This window comes from Ylistrum balloti, unplaced genomic scaffold (assembly GCF_031769215.1).
Source record: "Ylistrum balloti isolate Yb309-2 unplaced genomic scaffold, AGI_CSIRO_Ybal_v1 Utg369592, whole genome shotgun sequence".
Classification (NCBI taxonomy): Eukaryota; Metazoa; Mollusca; class Bivalvia; order Pectinida; family Pectinidae; genus Ylistrum; species Ylistrum balloti.
The window spans coordinates 726,402-745,330 of record NW_026781877.1 but is presented as its reverse complement, the minus strand read 5'-3'; the positions used below and the strand labels follow the sequence as shown (position 1 = coordinate 745,330).

General features: G+C 37.5%; 1 protein-coding gene across 2 annotated transcripts in view; it reads left to right on the top strand.

Moving 5' to 3' along the window:
* Nucleotides 1-18,929, top strand: part of LOC132544906 (uncharacterized) — a 59,961-nt gene that overhangs the window by 26,990 nt on the left and 14,042 nt on the right. For both annotated transcript variants that reach the window (XM_060208564.1, XM_060208572.1), the window contains exons 3-6: nucleotides 10,639-10,788; nucleotides 12,701-12,822; nucleotides 14,216-14,327; nucleotides 14,630-14,757. In XM_060208564.1, coding sequence (XP_060064547.1) covers nucleotides 10,639-10,788; nucleotides 12,701-12,822; nucleotides 14,216-14,327; nucleotides 14,630-14,757 — 512 coding nt within the window. The remainder of the gene's footprint in view (nucleotides 1-10,638; nucleotides 10,789-12,700; nucleotides 12,823-14,215; nucleotides 14,328-14,629; nucleotides 14,758-18,929) is intronic.

The following is an 18,929-nucleotide window of genomic DNA, read 5'->3' as shown; positions in this document are numbered from 1 at the left end:
AACGTAATACTGTTTCAGGGCGGGTTGTCTGTCATACTGATTTCGCTAGAGTTACCTCCCTTCTTTTCGCCCTTTCCGTTGGTGTAGCGATATGCTGGACTGCCGAAGGGTCCGAGAACGACTTCTACAAAGCGGTTACACGACAAAAGTGTATATGCATTCTTGTCATTCGAATTTGTCTCTACACAACTGACATTTCATTTGACCATTTGTCTCTACATAACTGACCTATCACGTGACCATTTTTCTCTACAGCCCTCTCACCAAGTTAAGTGAATGTGTGGATAAAATCGCCGTCGGATGCCTTAAGACAGTGATTTGTAAGACACAATGACGGGCCAATGACGGCTAATGACGGTTAATCAAATTACGCGGGAACTACGATCGTCTGGCTGTTACTATGCTGACAATTCACCAGTGACTGACATATCTTTTTGACGGAATGAAATTGGTTAACACCAAAACGTACGCCCCGCCAAGATTGATGACCAGTCGTAATTTACATGAATGGCCCTGTCGAACGTCATGCACGCCTTCTTGTCTATACCGCCGACTGACACGGTAGCTAAATCACGGAATAAATGCACCCGTGGGTATATAAGTAAGTAGATACATCAGAAATATTTATCATCAATTTGTTTTGTATCAGAACATCGATCATGTTATTTATACCCAGCGTCTGACACGATCGCGAGGCTTTCATAGAAACGATTTCACTATTACGTCTAAATGTCTTTTTCATAATCTATAGTTCGTTGATTCATATCATGTATTAAGGTTTTCCTTTTAGAACAGCATAGTACATCAATTATTTTTTATATCTCTACACAAGGTGTAGATCTATTAGCACACAAGAGTTAAACTTTATCCGATATTTCGGTGTTTAGTCTGAGCATGTACATTATGATCTTCAGTAATCTGAAATATTTCGTAAAAAAAATAATCTACCAACAGAAGGTGAAGAGAATATACTAAATATAAGATGAGTTGGTGTAAAGGAGTTGTATTACTCCCTATAATGATATTGACAAACGCGCTTGTTACTCTGTCGATATGCCTGCCGCTAGTTAGTCCACCGGAACACCTGTTTTCATTTACATGACAGGGTCACTCACCCTGGTATTACGGCATGAGCTTACTTTCACTGATCCGCGAGATCGCGCTCAGATCTCGCGATAGTACAGTGCTCCCGCAACACCCGTCACGTGCAGCTAATCTTGTAGGAGATCACGCGATAAGACGCATATATTGTGTAAATAGCTATTAAACCCACCAGTCGTGAAGACCTAATCAATTTAATCTTCTGGCAAAACTGCAATTGAAAGAACTTTTTGTTAGATTTTACGATATGATTTAGCTGGATATTACACGTGGTATCCGTGTAGGGAAACCTATAGCTAGCTGCTCAGCTGGACTAAACGTCGGTGTTTATTGTTCATACGAAATAGTTATCGAAGTTAGAACTTCACTGAAGTTATTTAGAGATATACTTTAAATCACATATAGAAATATCAACTGTTATGATGAAAAATCGACCTCACAGAACATGTAAAGGAAGGCCGTGTAGCGAATACAATACCAGGTTTATCGAAATACCGAGACTGTCTTTCTTCTCACAGAACATGTAATGGGAGCCGTGTAGCGAATACAATACCAGGTTTATCGAAATACCGAGACTGTCTTTCTTCTCACAGAGCATGTAACGGGAGGCCGTGTAGCGAATACAATACCATGTTTATAGAAATACCGAGACTGTCTTTCTTCTCACAGAACATGTAACGGAGGGCCGTGTAGCGAATACAATACCATGCTTATCGAAATACCGAGACTGTCTTTCTTCTCACAGAACATGTAACGGAGGGCCGTGTAGCGAATACAATACCATGTTTATCGAAATACCGAGACTGTCTTTCTTTTCACAGAACATGTAACGGAGGGCCGTGTAGCGAAAACAATATCATGTTTATCAACATACTGAGACTGTCTTTCATCTGTTATGTCATCTGAATTGTTGTTCGTTATGTGACATCTCTAGCTGTGACACGAGTGTCTCCTTACATAACTTTTTCACGATAAAGGATGATAAACTTGCATTTCTGAAGGATAATGAACTCTCGTAGGAATACACATCGCTCGGTTGCAGAAAATCTGCTCGCATAAAGCTAACTTTAATGTGTCTTTTGAATCGGTAATCGCGTAAAACAATAATCTTCTTCTATTATTACCGATTTCGATGACGTTCTGCTTCGATTTGCTTGTTATGAAAACATTTGTATTTACAAAGCTGCATTCCAGCCAGTGCTCTGTTCTAATTCAATCGGAGGCAGCGCGTGCTCTTACGTAAGATACAATTTGTCCTAATCCTAGTAATCCTGTTCCGTCCCTAGTGAGCTACACAGGCAAACATAACATCCTTCTGCCTGATGGGAACACAGAAAAACAAAATCTGCCAGAACTTAAGTTTATTCTCAAATGTTTGATAAAATCAATAGGAATGCCAACAATTTACTGATGAGTGGACAAACTCGATCAATCTCGCTGGCTATTGATACTTTTCGTTTTAGCGTTAATAGTTTCTAAGATATGGAGGATCATTTGGCAACTTTAAGTTTCCATACGATACACACTTTACATTTTCTTACGAGACTGATTTGTCTGGAAAGGCCTCGAATCTCAAATTTAGATGATGGGATGTTATTGATTCATGAAAAATCTAAATCCAGTTTGATCATATAATAACGATCAACATCAAAACACTACTACATAAACACTTGTCGGTACTAAAGGTAAAATCGGTTTTCGATTCTCAGTTGTGAACTTTCCATGTTGTGTTAGTGTTGTATCTAGCCGAGAATTCTCCTATATGTTTTTTGTTTTGCCTTTTTTGTTTGTTTTTGCGGACTTTCCTACCGATCTCTCTTAAAGATTGTGTGCGTTATCATGTAAACACTTAACATTGTAACCGTGGTTTCTCTGTAGCAATTTGACTAGATAGGTTTTGGAAGAAAAAAATACCTTTTTTCTTTAGTTTTACCAATTTATTTCTAGCCAGGCAAGGCCCAATATAACGGCATCGCTTTTTGCTTCTTCAGTGGCGTTTTAATTCGGTTATGGTTTCATTACATATTTGTATTTATCTCGGTACAATTATATATACCTCGGTTTTTAAACACTAATTTTCAAATCAATTAATTGTCTCGTGATATTGTTAAGAAAGCAATGTGAAGGTCAATCTCAAATATTTTATCAACGTGTATTATTTTGTAAACAAGTTACCGAATGATTGTATTCACGATACGTTGAAATTTTAAATACAGATCCAGTATTGAACACTCTATGGAATAAATCTTCCTCGGCGCTGAAATCAACAATGTTCAGAAGCAAACACGATGCATTTAGACACAATCTTATTTTATTAATCAACTTAGTTATATCTACAAAAATATGGTTTTTAAAAATGATTTCGCTGATATCGCGAAATTTGTGAAAATAAATCACTCGCGGAGAACTATGGTTGACAGTACTATCACATTGGCGCAGCGATTTCCTTAATATAGTTGCTCATAGAAATTTCGAGGTGGAATGTGATGTAGTACCGGAAATTATTTAACGCCAACAAAGTTGCAGGTTGATGGGCATCTTCAGACTGTGAAAATGCACTCAAGTCTATTTACCATGATCAAATGTTGATGCTATTTTTATCATTACATTTATAATTTATCTTCAACATAGAAACCGTGCGACTTTGGTTCGGGAACTTTTTTTTGTCAATTGATAAGAGGGGGTTTGAAGCCGTTTCTATACTGCCGTGATGTGAAGAAGACGAGCTATCCGTCGAACTAACAGCGATAAGGACAGGAAGTAGTGATATAGCGCGAAGACAACCGACAGACAGTGTAATTAAATAACGAAATGGTTTCAGGATGACTATGATGAAGCATCGATGCAGTATCTTATGCATATATCATATTTATTATAGCAGAAGATATCTCCATTTTCATATTTGTGTCAGTGATAAATGTAGATTATAATTATGCAAGATTTCTAACTTTCATAAGACATGTGAGAATAGCAACTGTTGACGTCTCTCATCAGTCACGTCTTGTTAGTGAATGATGGCGCCACGTAATGTTCATTGTGTGAGGAAATGTTCTCTTTTTGTTTGGCTTATTTAGGGAGAAAGTGATGGTGGGGAAAGGAGGGGGCTGGGGTGTTCATCATTCTGTCTACCTCCTCCTATTGTTCTTTAGACTACTATCTACTGTACCAATGAATTGTTTAGCTTAACAAAACAAATTAGCTCCCCTTTGGCACTTCTCATGTGACAGAGGTAAAATATCTTCATTTAGTTACGTAATCTAGTAATCACTTGTGCATATTTTGGTTAATGTTATTGTATTTCGTTAGATTCAAACTAATTATATAGATTTCTTTTACTCAATGGCTTCTTTCATGTTGTGTTATATTTTATGCAGTTCAAATGCATGTTGATTCTGGGAATCTTCGACAAATGTGCGATACAACATCCAGACTTTATGTATGCCTTTCATTGCTCTAGGACAGAAATAGCTAATTGATCCGTGTGGGCTGGCAGATCTGCACTTCGAAAGCAGGATTCGATTAGTCTTCGTCTTCATTGCGTAACTTGAAAACGGAAATGACGTTTAAAAATCAAATCGGGCGAACATTACTGTTTGACAATAACATTAAACAAAATAGATTTAAGAGAAGATCGCTTACACAGCATTCATTGATCGAAGAGAAACATGTCGATGGTCCTTACGTTTAACAATAAAGAGACCGTATTCTGTGCGGACAATGATGCGTATCGTTCAATACTGAATTTGGAAAACTTGCACAGGGCATACATGTATTTCAATATTTCAATGTTTACACACAATTCGGCTGAACATCTATTGATGTAGTGTACCGAGAGTTAAGTGTTAGATAGGGGAAGCGATAGGCACGAAATGATTGGCTACGTGAAACCTATTCCTTTGGTCAAGATACGTCGGTCTGAATGAGCAAAATGACAAGATGAATAGACTCATACAGTTGCTAGACATGTTAAAAGGTTAAGGCCCGCGTCTCCTCCGCACACGAAAGTTGACCTTTGGTATGAAACTGTTAGTATGAAATACGTATGTTTCATTACTTTAAACGATATCCCGTCGTGTGATTCAAGTGTCAATAAATGATGTATGATTTATGACTCTCAGTAACGAGAGGGCTGACCACAATCAACACTCGATCAGAGTATTGTACGAAAGAAATGGCGAAACTCTTCTATTCTGCTCAAGGGAAGCCTTCAAACTACCTTGACGCGATGTTCATTAAGCTGGCCAGAATATGTGACTGAAGTAACGAATTGTTGAGTTTAAATACACAGGCGATAAGGATAATGGGGTTTTTACAGGGAACACAGAAATTCTGTACCTTTTTAAAAAAAAAAAAAAAATTCAATGCGTAATATGTTTTTAGTATAGTGATAAACATGAAAGACGAATGGACAGCTTTTCGTGGGAAGCACATTAACCAGTAATATCAAGACATAAAAATATCATAAGGCATTATATATTATTATACGTCAATCACAAATCATTTAGGAATATCCGCCTGTTTGAATTTTGACCTCACGACGTGAATGTTCCCTGATCAACGTATATGACGTCACGACATGAATGTTCCCTAATCAATGTATCTGACGTCACGACGTGAATGTTCCCTAATCAATGTATATGACGTCACGACGTGAATGTTCCCTGGTTGATGTACATGACGTCACGACGTGAATGTTCCCTGATCAATGTATCTGACGTTACGACGTGAATGTTCCCTGATCAATGTATATGACGTCACGACGTGAATCTTCCCTGATCAATGTATATGACGTCACGACGTGAATCTTCCCTGAACAATGTATCTGACGTCACGACGTGAATGTTCCCTGGTAAGGTTAATGTATATGAAGTCACGACGTGAATGTTCCCTGATCAATGTATCTGACGTCACGACGTAAATGTTCCCTGGTTAGCTTGATGTATCTGACGTCACGACGTTAATGTTCCCTGGTAAGGTTAATGTATCTGACGTCACGACGTGAATATTCCCTGACATATGAGTCTACTTTGTTTAATTGTCGATTTCAATCGTAATTATATCTGTTCGGCAGCAGTTATCGTGACAGTCTGTCATAAAATCAGGAATGTTCACTTTTTATAGTGATGCTTTCAATAAATTTATCTCGCTCCAGAGCTCACTGTTCTGGTTCCATTCTTCTTTACACACGCAGACTTTTTTTCTTAAAACATATCTCCTCCGTAGGCAGATGAGACGTGACAGATATGAGATATATAGGTCAGTACAAACCGAAAGTAGAAAATACTTCTTTTGTCTGCCATTATCTCCTGTATATCGGAATACGAGAGTCTTCACAGTTAGATACATATGATACGGATATATGATGGACCCTGGCCCTTTGTGAGCTTGTGAGCAAGTATAAGGATCCTTTCTGTACAAAGACACAAACAGGATGCCAGATAGTATTATAGATTGATAAATGCGCGCACGTGCATTGCCGATGATTGAGAAACATAACACACTTGCCCCGTGACCTTGGGAGGATAATGTTCTACTTATTAAATGATTAAAAGTCATATTTCACCCACACTTAACCCCTTCCGGCAGATACATTTTCCAGACGTTGCATATTTCAGTTCGCACCAAAAATAAATTTGTGAACACATTTAAAGCTGGGAATCTAGGTCGAATGAGCATCAGCTATACCGATCGGGTGCAGATCATGCTCAGGAACAGAAAAAAAACACCAGTCAAAAATATGACCCTATTATTTTGGAAAGCTTGTTTTAAAATGGTTGATTATTTGTTTGAACAGATTCAGAACTTCAGTCATAAACATTTAAATTTGCGCAAACAAAGTGTGTATCACAGGGGACCCAGTGTGTTACATAGTATCTACTCTTAGTGTGTATCACAGGGGACCCAGTGTGTTACATAGTATCTACTCTTAGTATGTATCACAGGGGGCCCAGTGTGTTACATAGGATCTACTCTAAATTGGTATCACATGGGGGCCCAGTGTGTTACATAGTATCTACTCTTAGTGTGTATCACTGGGGACCCAGTGTGTTACATATTATCTACTCGAAATGTGTATCACACGGGGCCCAGTGTGTTACATGGTATCTACTCTTAGTGTGTATCACAGGGGACCCAGTGTGTTACATAGTATCTACTCTTAGTGTGTATCACAGGGGACCCAGTGTGTTACATAGTATCTACTCTTAGTATGTATCACAGGGGGCCCAGTGTGTTACATAGGATCTACTCTAAATTGGTATCACAGGGGGGCCCAGTGTGTTACATAGTATCTACTCTTAGTGTGTATCACTGGGGACCCAGTGTGTTACATATTATCTACTCGAAATGTGTATCACACGGGGCCCAGTGTGTTACATAGTATCTACTCTTAGTGTGTATCACAGGGGACCCAGTGTGTTACATAGTATCTACTCGAAATGTGTTTCACACGGGGCCCAGTGTGTTACATAGTATCTACTCTTAGTGTGTATCACTGGGGACCCAGTGTGTTACATAGTATCTACTCTTAGTGTGTATCACAAGGGGGCCCAGTGTGTTACATAGTATCTACTCTAAATGTGTATCACAGGGGACCCAGTGTGTTACATAGTATCTACTCTAAATGTGTATCACAGGGGGCCCAGTATGTTACATAGTATTACTCTAAATGTGTATCACAGGGGACCCAGTGTGTTACATAGTATCTACTCTAAATGTGTATCACAGAGGGCCCAGTGTGTTACATAGTATCTACTCTAATTGTGTATGTTAGGGAACCCATTGTGTTACATAGTATTTACTCTAAATCTGTGTCACGTGATCATGTTTGACATTTCTCGAAGTAGACGACAGATTTTTCCGAAGTACTACGAATACATAAATACGGAATTCACTGCTTACTTGTGCAAATTTTGTCATTTCTACGTTTTTTTAATGGTAAAAGGTCTTTACATTCCTTAATATTTGTCCATTTGCGATCTGACTAACCGGAAGTGTCTCTCTCACAGGTCGTGACTTACCACAGGTAGCAGGTGCCCTACTTGACTGTAATTTGAGTTGATATGGCTTTATATCCTTATATCATCGTATATTTAAATCTACAAACGGCAGTGTAGAAAATAGATTAGTTTTTCTTTGACTATTTGATTAACAGACGGACCTGATCTCATGGTTATACAAAGTATATTGTTTTCTGAGATTGTGAGCTAAATCCGCCCAAATGCTCCTGTTCATTGCTTGTGGTTCAAGGTTGGGTATCGATAGTTTGCCTACACTTCATGTCTACAACGACTTTCATCAACCCCGCAGTACAAACTAGGTAACAGAATAAAAGACTTGTTTGTTCCTAGTGTAAAGGGTTCTTACAATAATTAGATAAAACGTCCCGTCTAATGCATGCCGGTAATGAACTTCTCCAGCAGTTTGTTGCTCTGCGTTTGGTTAATGCTGCCAGAACAATGGGGAATTCATTACGAAAAATAACATACGCCGGGCGTTCCTTTGTTATAGACTAATGCTATTCTTTGGCACACCCACATATTTCTAGATATCAACATTGATATACTTAATCCGCATACCTCCATAAAATTAACATTTTTGTTCTCTTATGAAATGTTCTGCTCACCACAAACACTTGCCTTAAAACATTATTATTTCTTTTTTTTTAACAAAATTCGTTTTTGTAATATTTCTGTATTAAATAGGACTTAAATACCATGTTTTTAGTTCCGTGAGAAGCTTTTTCTTCCTCTGTTATTGTACTTTTTGATATAATACGGTTGTAGTCTATATGTACAATGTAATACAGTTTCTTTATTTTGCATTTTGATGTTGTAAATAACACAACAGTTTGTATTGTTTACACCCCACATATCACCGACGAATCATAGAAGGATGCATTGAACGGTGCTATTCACATTCAAGTGGTTTTTTTAAACAAAAAATTGTTTTATTTATATAGATATACGTATTTCAAGAGGTTAAATGTTCCGTCCCTTATCTACTCTCAAGAAAAACGGCATATGTCCAGTGTGAAAAACGATGTTTAAATGTAGACAACACGGCACTGATCTTAAATAGCACGAAACATATTTATTTAACGCAACTAAAGGAAATGGCTAATGGTTTTAGCTCTATCTAGTGCTATCCTTACACAAGCTTTTGTTAACATGTTTAGACAACGTAACAACACTAATCCATTATGTAATGTTGATTGTTTTCCTCACGCGATCGGGTTCTAAAAGCACTTACTTGAAAACATTATCGTCATTCATAAAATGTCACCATATCAGAGATGTTACGTTCTAAAGATATATACATGTATACACATTTTATTTAAAAGCCATCTGCCATTTACAAAACTGTTTAATAAAAATCGAGTTGAGATTGTAATAAAAATAGACTTGGAGATAATTCCAGCTGGAAATCTGGCTGATATTTGGCCAGGACATTGATGAAATTGCCATCGCCCTTAATGGCGGGCGACTGAAATGGATTTAGTAATCTCAAAGACGTTGTTATTCCCTACTGTGAATAGGCAGTGACGTCTTAATGGAGAATTGATTCCATGATTTTCTACATCTGCAAATTGTGTAGGACTTGATAACGGGAAACAACACTCATTGGTTGGTAACGTCTAAATGTCGCAAATAGGCTGTCAACATCAGCTGGTTTTCGCTGTTCCTTCGAACTTGCCTTCCCATAATAGTGACGGTGACTTTAGCGTAGTCGGAAAATTCGGCTCGAAATTCCATAATTTGATACATCTATTTCAATTATCTGACAGAAACTTCCCTTTTTATATAAATTGTATTTTGTTCGGACAAAATTTCTAGTGTTATATTTTATGTGTTCAGAAATGAACTTACATCATGTTTAAGCTGTCACAGTAATTGTGTGTTTTTTTAAATATATGAATACAGCCAAACATTTGAAAAAAATTAAAATAAGTAAATGTTTTGCTGTCAACCATCGTTACTAGCACGTCATTGAAAAGTTTGTTGCGCAGTAAGAACGCTGCTTTAGATTAATTTTCCTGTCATTTTGAAATCTCAGAACAGCAATTTTATAATCATCCATGCGGCTGTGACATTTTCGCTCAGTAGTTTTGACAGAAAACGTGTATAACATCACTGAAGATTGGAAAGAAAAACCACTATGTTTATGTTTGTATGGATTTGATGGGTAGTTCCTTGATAGTACCTTAAACATTAAATTGCGAATCATTATTTCGTTCTTTTGTGCTTGCATTGAGCTTAAGGTGACTTTGATAAAAAAAAGTTGTCATCAAAAGTATGCCATATATAAGATAAAAATATTTGTTCAGTTTATGAGGAAAATTCATGTTGCCCGTTTGTCACAAAAGAATGGCTGCACCTATTGAAACTGTAGGTTGTTTTCCGACAACTATTTCCACATTTGTTTTGCTCTGAAGCATTTTAAAGGACATTGTTCTTATGTTGCTAGCTTTCGTCGAAAGAAGAAGACAGAGATAACAACATAACGTAATTTTTATCAATACCTTTGTTGTATTTCCAGTTGGTGGCCAATGGGATCCTGTTCCTGTGTGTCAATGTGGCTGGTATTTTTATCCATAACATCACTCAGCGGTCACAACGAAAGACCTTTGTTGACACAAGGAATTGTATAGCGGCCCGTCAGGACATCGAGGACGAGAATGAAAAACTGGTAAGTTGTCATATCTTCCTACAAGCGATATTGTTATACAAGTAACGTGTGAGCAGGTCTGTTAAAAAAGATTACATCTTCTGGTTCCGATTTCATTCAGAGCATTTGTATAAGACAATTTGATCTCAGTGTCGTCTCACGCGATGTTTTCTGGAAGAATAAGGACGTTAAACAGACTTGTTTTAACTGTAGAATCATCAGGCAGAATAAGGACATTAAACAGACTTGTTTTAACTGTAGAATCATCAGGGAAAATAAGGACATTAAACAGACTTGTGTTAACTGTAGAGTCATCAGAATGACTAATAATGTGATGTAGCTTATTCTGTTCTCTAGATCGGATCCCTTTTGCACATGCTCTCTGGATTCGATTCAGAGATTCATTGAATAATTCCTTATCTTACAAGCGTTCTAGATCTGATCCCGATATTCATTTAACAACTCCATATCGCACAAACGCTTTATATAAATTCCCTTTTATATCCTCATGCATTATAAAACTTAATAGTCTTCAATCTTCATCTCTCGAACGCAGAATTCTTAGTTCACGTTTGTTAAGAGTGGAAGCACCGTGGACTGTTATTGTCAAAAAAGGAAAGTCCGTGTTCGAAATTTTTGAATCCGTGAATTCATCATACAACATACTGACCGAGATGTTGTCTACTTACCAACTAAGGCTCCTAGTGGATGTTGTAGAGCTTTTAGTAGTCTTAGTGTGTAGGTCCGATGGATGTACAAGGGAATACTGAGGACATTTCCTGTCAGTGGTGGTCAGGCATGGTCTTTGTTACTTTTCATAAACAGTTCCTCGATAAATTTAACTACGTGTTCAGATAAAAAGATGAAGAGAGCGGACGTATTTCTACGGATTTGTCTGTTTTAATTATGTCACGGATTATATAATAAATAAAGTCCTTACAAGATGAAATCTTTCAATCGCACGCACTCTTACAAAAACCTATCATGGAAAACCTGAAGCCAGTAATCTTTTCCGCCATTACATTGACTGGATAATGAAGCGTTTCTGGCTGACACTACAACACTAGACTGCCACTATCAACAATAAGGAAAGTACACGCCGATTACATCGGTTTACGGTCCTTACATCATCATATACATATATTGCGGTCTCACCTTTAGCTTACTTTAATACGGTCTTAGACGGGCGCACGTGACCTCGTGGTTTGCATCATCTCAGTGGAATTAAGCACACTGTTTTCTTACATATAACACTCTCTCCTTAATGCATAATTATGATCACTACATAATGATTATCAGTGAATATGAGGAAATCAACTACACAAGAAATAAAGAAAAAATATGAGAGAAAGGAATGTGAAAGATGACAGAAGAACAATACCAGATAACTATTACATATCTTCTGATTCTCGATGGTACATTGTGACAACGTCCCTCTTGTAGTACAAGAGGATGTCAATGGATTTAGATCAAACTGGTTTTGTAGCTTATTCTCACGCCCCTGTGTAGCTGCTAGATTATGTAATGGGGAGCTTGTCATTAAAATGCACCATCGGCAGTGACAAAGAGGCAGTTTGACCGCATAAATATCATATTAGAACAAACCTGTTAGGATGCCGTTCAACGATTACATCGGTCTCGCGCACTTCTATGAGTACAATTTTGATGTAGTGAGAAGATTGTTATGACAGGAATATGTGATAACAAAATTGCATGTACGGTTTTTATTTTATCATTTCTTTGTCGACATTTTGTCGAGTTTGACAAATCTGACCTTACTTTTCAGTTCCTATTTTGCCGTAGTTCGTCGAATTTGGGCCTGATTTTGGTATTGTATTGACATGTTGTTTTCCTTTATGTTGTTTTTGACAGTTGATGATAATAAGTTTTAACACAGAGAATTGTCGGACGTTTAAATCTTATCTTTTTGCAGGAAAAGTTGCTCCTCAGTGTTTTACCAGAACATATTGCTGTCGAAGTTAAAAAGAACATCACACAAAATCCACAGATGCAACAATTTCACCAGATCTATATACAGCGACACGACAACGTCAGGTATGATAACGACCGTGCGATACATATACAGCGACACGACAACGTCAAGTATGATAAAGACTGTGCAATACATATACAGCGACACGACAACGTCAGGTATGATAACGACCGTGCGATACATATACAGCGACACGACAACGTCAAGTATGATAAAGACTGTGCAATACATATACAGCGACACGACAACGTCAGGTGCGCTAACTACCGTGCAGTACATATACAGCGACATGACAACGTCAGGTATGATAAAGACTGTGCAATACATATACAGCGACACGACAACGTCAGGTATGATAACGACCGTGCGATACATATACAGCGACACAACAACGTCAAGTATGATAAAGACTGTGCAATACATATACAGCGACACGACAACGTCAGGTATGATAACGACCGTGCGATACATATACAGCGACACGACAACGTCAGGTATGATAACGACCGTGCAGTACTTATACAGTGACACGACAACGTCAGGTGCGCTAACTACCGTGCAGTACATATACAGCGACATGACAACATCAGGTATGATAACGACCGTGCGATACATATACAGTGACACGACAACGTCAGGTATGATAACGACCTCGCGATACATATACAGCGACACGACAACGTCAGGTATGATAACGACCGTGCAGTACATATACAGTGATACGACAACGTCAGGTATGATAAAGACTGTGCAATACATATACAGCGACACGACAACGTCAGGTGCGCTAACTACCGTCTATTACATATACAGCGACACGACAACGTCAGGTATGATAACGACCTTGCAATACATATACAGCGACATGACACCGACAGGTACGCTGTACGATTGTGTAATACCTATCAGATATCCACAGGGCACTGAGCTTACTAAAACAATGACGTCACCAACCCCACATACTGATTGGTGTACTCACGACGCACAATTGCCTTAACAGCATACGTATACAAATGAGAGTTGATCATTAGCAGATTTCTTCTGGAAAACTGGAAGTGATTCTGGGTAGTTATTTGTCGAATATTGCCAAAACCTTCACGTCACCGTCCTTGTTACAGGACACTTTCATAATTTGGGTCTGATCCAGCCACTATGTTAGTCTCGAATGAAAGTTAATAGTAATATGGGCATTGTTTGCCTCTTGTTTATAATTTATTACTATTAGTTTTGCCATTTTTATGGAATGGAGGGGACATATAATTCATCCACTATTCCGAATCAATTAGGGGTACCCGATATACATTGCTGCTGGAGCATACATATTTTACTGAGATTTTCTAATTATACAAAATGTACATTCTTTTATTCACACTTATCAGAGTTGAAATAAGAAAAGTTCAGTATCATCTAATCACAATAATGACGATATTTAACCCATTACGATTATTTTTGCAGTATCCTGTTTGCAGATATAGTAGGCTTTACCAGCTTGTCTTCACACTGCTCCGCTCAAGATCTTGTCCGTATCCTCAACGAATTGTTCGGACGCTTCGATTATTTAGCCACGGTAAACACTGCACAAACAAAACGTTGATATGACTTTGATTTAAATATATACACAGTTTAGTTTTTTTTTTTTATTTTTTTTTTAACTACGCATATCATCCCTTTTGTTTATTGTTTTGTTACCAGCGCGAGACAATGCACATTTTGTACAATTGAAAACATTAAACATATTATTTAGTTAATTGTTTGCTTGTGAAGTAACGGTAAAACAACAAGTGATATTTGAAAAAAAATATATATCCATGTTGATTTTGTCTATCCGCTCACATCCGTATGTACCCAGGCTTGTATTTATGTTTGTAGAAGAATCATAATATACGTATCAAGATTCTGGGAGACTGTTATTACTGTGTGAGTGGACTACCAGAGGCCAGAGCTGACCATGCAAAATGTTGTGTCGATATGGGACTGGACATGATAGACGCCATACAGTAAGTCTTTGATTAGATGAGAGAGCTCTTCGGTGATCGGTCCAAATTTGTGATAGTGTTTCCCAGGTCACCAACGCCATGGTCGGATATGTTCCTTCTTCTGACCAGATATGACGTGTTTATGGAGATAATTAAATTCAGATATGACGTTTTAATTGAGAGAGTTTAATTCAGATATGGCGTTTAAATTGAGATAATTAATTTCACCAGAGAGCAATCCCAAAAGAAGCCACTGAACGTTATAATGATATTGAGATGGCAGGTGTGAAATGATGCATACTCTGAGTAACAGTATGTCACCGTTTATCACAAGTCCAACATCAACATTGACATCATAATACTGGTCACTATGAAGAGTTTACCGTCAATAGTACAGCCCTTCCTAATCCCTATCACAACAAAACACTTCAGAAATACCATAGCTATGTATTATCTCACCTTTATACATTCCGTTGGGAAGCATGCTGGTCGTGGTCACACTCTCCCCAGGTATTGTTGTGTAGTCAGCGATATCTCAAAGTTTACCGTCTTTATGTGATATGAGATAAAATGAACACGAGTATGGAATCCCACACAGAAACACACAACCGGGATTAACCTCTTATTGGGAAGATATCATTTAAACATCACGAAAATACCGAGATAAGAACAAAATCTTAAGTCAAATTAAAAAACGGGTAAAATAGAAACTAAAAAGATCATCATAGAGATAAGGTTCACGTGTTCCGGAAGAGTAAGCGTTCATCGCAATTCAACTTTCAATCTATACTTGTGAGAAATTGCTTAGATTAAAAAAGATCGAATATATAATCTTATGTTGTAAATTACCCTTTGAAATCATGGTTCCGGATATAAACTACCCCACAATATTCAGCAGCCAGCATCTCTTGTGTGGTAAGATAGACAGACAATAGAACAAAGACCATCTGTAAACCTGGACGTGTAGACAAGAATATGCAAATGGAGACGGATTAGTAACGTAAGGTCACTGTTTCACGTGTATTGAGATACGGTAAGTAATGATTCTGACGGGGAAGCGGTGTACGGAGTGATGAATACCCCTCGGCGATTTAACGAAGTACCGAGAGTGTGGGTAACTTTTGTAATTAATACGTTTCTTTGAACTAATCATGACCAATCCACGCGCCTTTGATGAGTGGTGTTTATTCCACCTACTGTTGCTTAGTGGAAGTCAAGCACCTCTCATGGCCTAGAATGAAAGTAGACAACAGACGAGTCATTGATGAAAAGGAGTAAGCCTCTATGCTAGGCGCCATTTTTGGAGAGACAAAGTTGAAAGAACAAATTCTATTTTAGTCAGACATTTGCGCACTAAATGTCGTCTTGTATATATATCACCCTGAAAAGGGAAGAGTTCCCGGATCGTAAATGTGCACGTAATTCAATATTCCGTAGACGTTAGTGTCACGCTGTTATTTGATAAATGAACTAGAATTCAAGGTTAGTTATATGCGTACTGTGAATGCTTTCAGTTCCGCTAAAGACAAAGTCCTGCTTATCTGCAGTATACATATCTAAACAAGTATGTTCCTAATAAGTACACGTAAAGACATTCCTCCATGCGGTGCTCCTCAGTACATTCGGTATTTAACAACTGTACATACACAGATGTTATAACTGACGACCTCAGCGTTATCATTACAAAGGGAACACTTCTCTCATTTCTGACGTATGTGAAGGGGACATCTACACCCACTACAGGGACCTCCTGTCAGGACACCAGACATCGACACCCTCTATGTACGACCAATAAATAGTGTTCGGTTGTCACAGTTATTCCTGTGTGAATAGTCACGTACTTTTTCTATCAGAATTTCACGCAATAGTCTATTGATAACCATTTGTTACAAATAGGGTTATACATATAATTCAGCCTGTCTTTCTGTTAACATTTTGGATGATGCAGGTGCTCTTTTACCCGTCTTGTTACAAGTAGATTTGTACATATAATTCAGTTTGTCTTTCTGTTCTTAACATTTTGATGATGCAGGTGCGCTTTTACTCCTCCGAATTAATCTAAAGACTTCTCCTAACTAAAGGCAAACTAATAATTAGTAGATTAATTTCGATTCCCGTATTATAGTTGTTCCGATACTTGTTTTGCTGTGCCACTATTATTCAGAGGTATTCCTACGTACCAACTGCTTCAGTCCGATATGTATTTACAAAATATCGCCATTGTACTCTGAAAGATTATCGCGTTTTCTTTCCTGTTCAGTTAATGAGTCTACCGTCTCGAAAGCTTCAGTTTTTATTGACGAACTAAACATAACTAGAGCATGATGTATACACGGTTTCCCTGCAGCTATTGTCCTTTGAAACAAGTACGACGGAACTTGGAATGTACAATCTAGTACGTGATATTTTTACCGTGTAACGTTAATACTTCTACCACAACGTATAAACGACGACTACATCCACAAAACAGAGAATTAACGTTACTTCTGACACAATCACTTAGGTTGCATATTATACTGAATCATATTTTTCTGGAGATGAGCCAGGATAATTTGCCCTGTCAGAATATAAAATTCGGACACTCCTACAAATTACTGCATTCAGTATATATATATACTGTTGTGTATGTATTTTGATGAGAATATTAATTAACGCGAGTACAAAAAAATTACGGGAGCCACATTGGAGTTCACCAGATGCTTTATCTATAAACACTTGTTTCTATGGTAATAACAAAATCTGTTTCGTCGAATCTTCATAGATCGTTTGATAGTTAAACAAATACCCTTTGTCATGGTATGTAGTGTTTTACTGCCCTTCACTTCTGCCGGTTATCTTTGTATACCTGCCAAGTGTTAAAGACTTCCAAATGCTACTTATGTGAGAGCAGTGTTTTGACTTGGGCCTTTAATAGTTTGTAACTTTCTAGTGTTACTTAGGTTATAGTGTTGTTTTAAGTCCGTCCTTTTATTGTTTATGTTTTCACATGTCACCCATGCGTCATTCATTATTCCTCATACGACAACAATCTTTCAGTAGATATGTTCCTCAAATTAACTGCTTAAGAGGAAACATTCGTTTGAAAACACCTGTAAACAATACCAATGTCACTCCCTTCTGTAGATAATTTTTCCAGTCCGTCTTTTATTATTCTTTTCTTATCAAAATAATCCACCTTATTTTCTATTCTATTTATTTGATTGTTGTCTTACAACCCCATCCCGTTATCCCTCCCACACAAAAAACATATATATATAATAAAAATGTTCAATTAGCAAGAGTTTCCTACAACGAAACCGCATGGATAGCTTTCCACCAACCTTTATTATAAGCGCCATGATTTCATTTTCCGTATTGTGAATTTCTCATTTCTGGATAGCGCCCCAAACCTATGGCGTTTGCATGTCGCAGTTGATTCGATATTTAAGGGTCTGTTCCCATTATGACGATTTTCGTGCAAGAAGTCGTCAACTGACGAACAATCTCGTAACATAGGGTTTCAGTGATGGAGATTGATGAAAAATATGGAGAAGTTTTACGTTCGTCATAGTGATTTCATTGAAAAATGTCTTTTCTTTATGCTATTTAAAATTTTGATGTGTTTGATACTCGTTTGTTTGCCTGTTAGTTAGTTCCGTTGTTATATACCTTGTTCTCATTTGAGAATGTGACATTACCTACTAGGATTGACCAGCATTGACATTGTGAGTGTCGTCGATGAAAAGGAAATGAAATCAACACTGTTCAAAATAAACGTCAAAAACCGAATAGGGAGAGATGCATTGACCCTAACTCTAAAAAATGCCTTTCTTGAGTGTCGTTAATGAAGCAGAAGACGTTTACTCTTCCAAAACACCTGGTTTGTATTTCAAGGAGTCACCATGTAATTCTTTCTTTTGTAGTTTTTTTTTTAAAAAAATTGAGTTTGGATTATGTTGACATGTCGGTATTCCCTTTGTTGTTTTTAAAAAAGATATCGCAGGTGGAAAGTGTACTTATTTCTCTGTATACACTTAATGTTATATCTTTTGTCCCCTTACATGATATATTAATATCATTAAGTAAAGACGTGATCATACTTTCCCGTACAAATCTGGTTTGGTAATTGTGTTGTTGTGATCGACAAACCGGTGTAGAAAGACAGTGTATTTGTTATTTTTTTAATATGGATAATTCATTTGAAAATATGACAT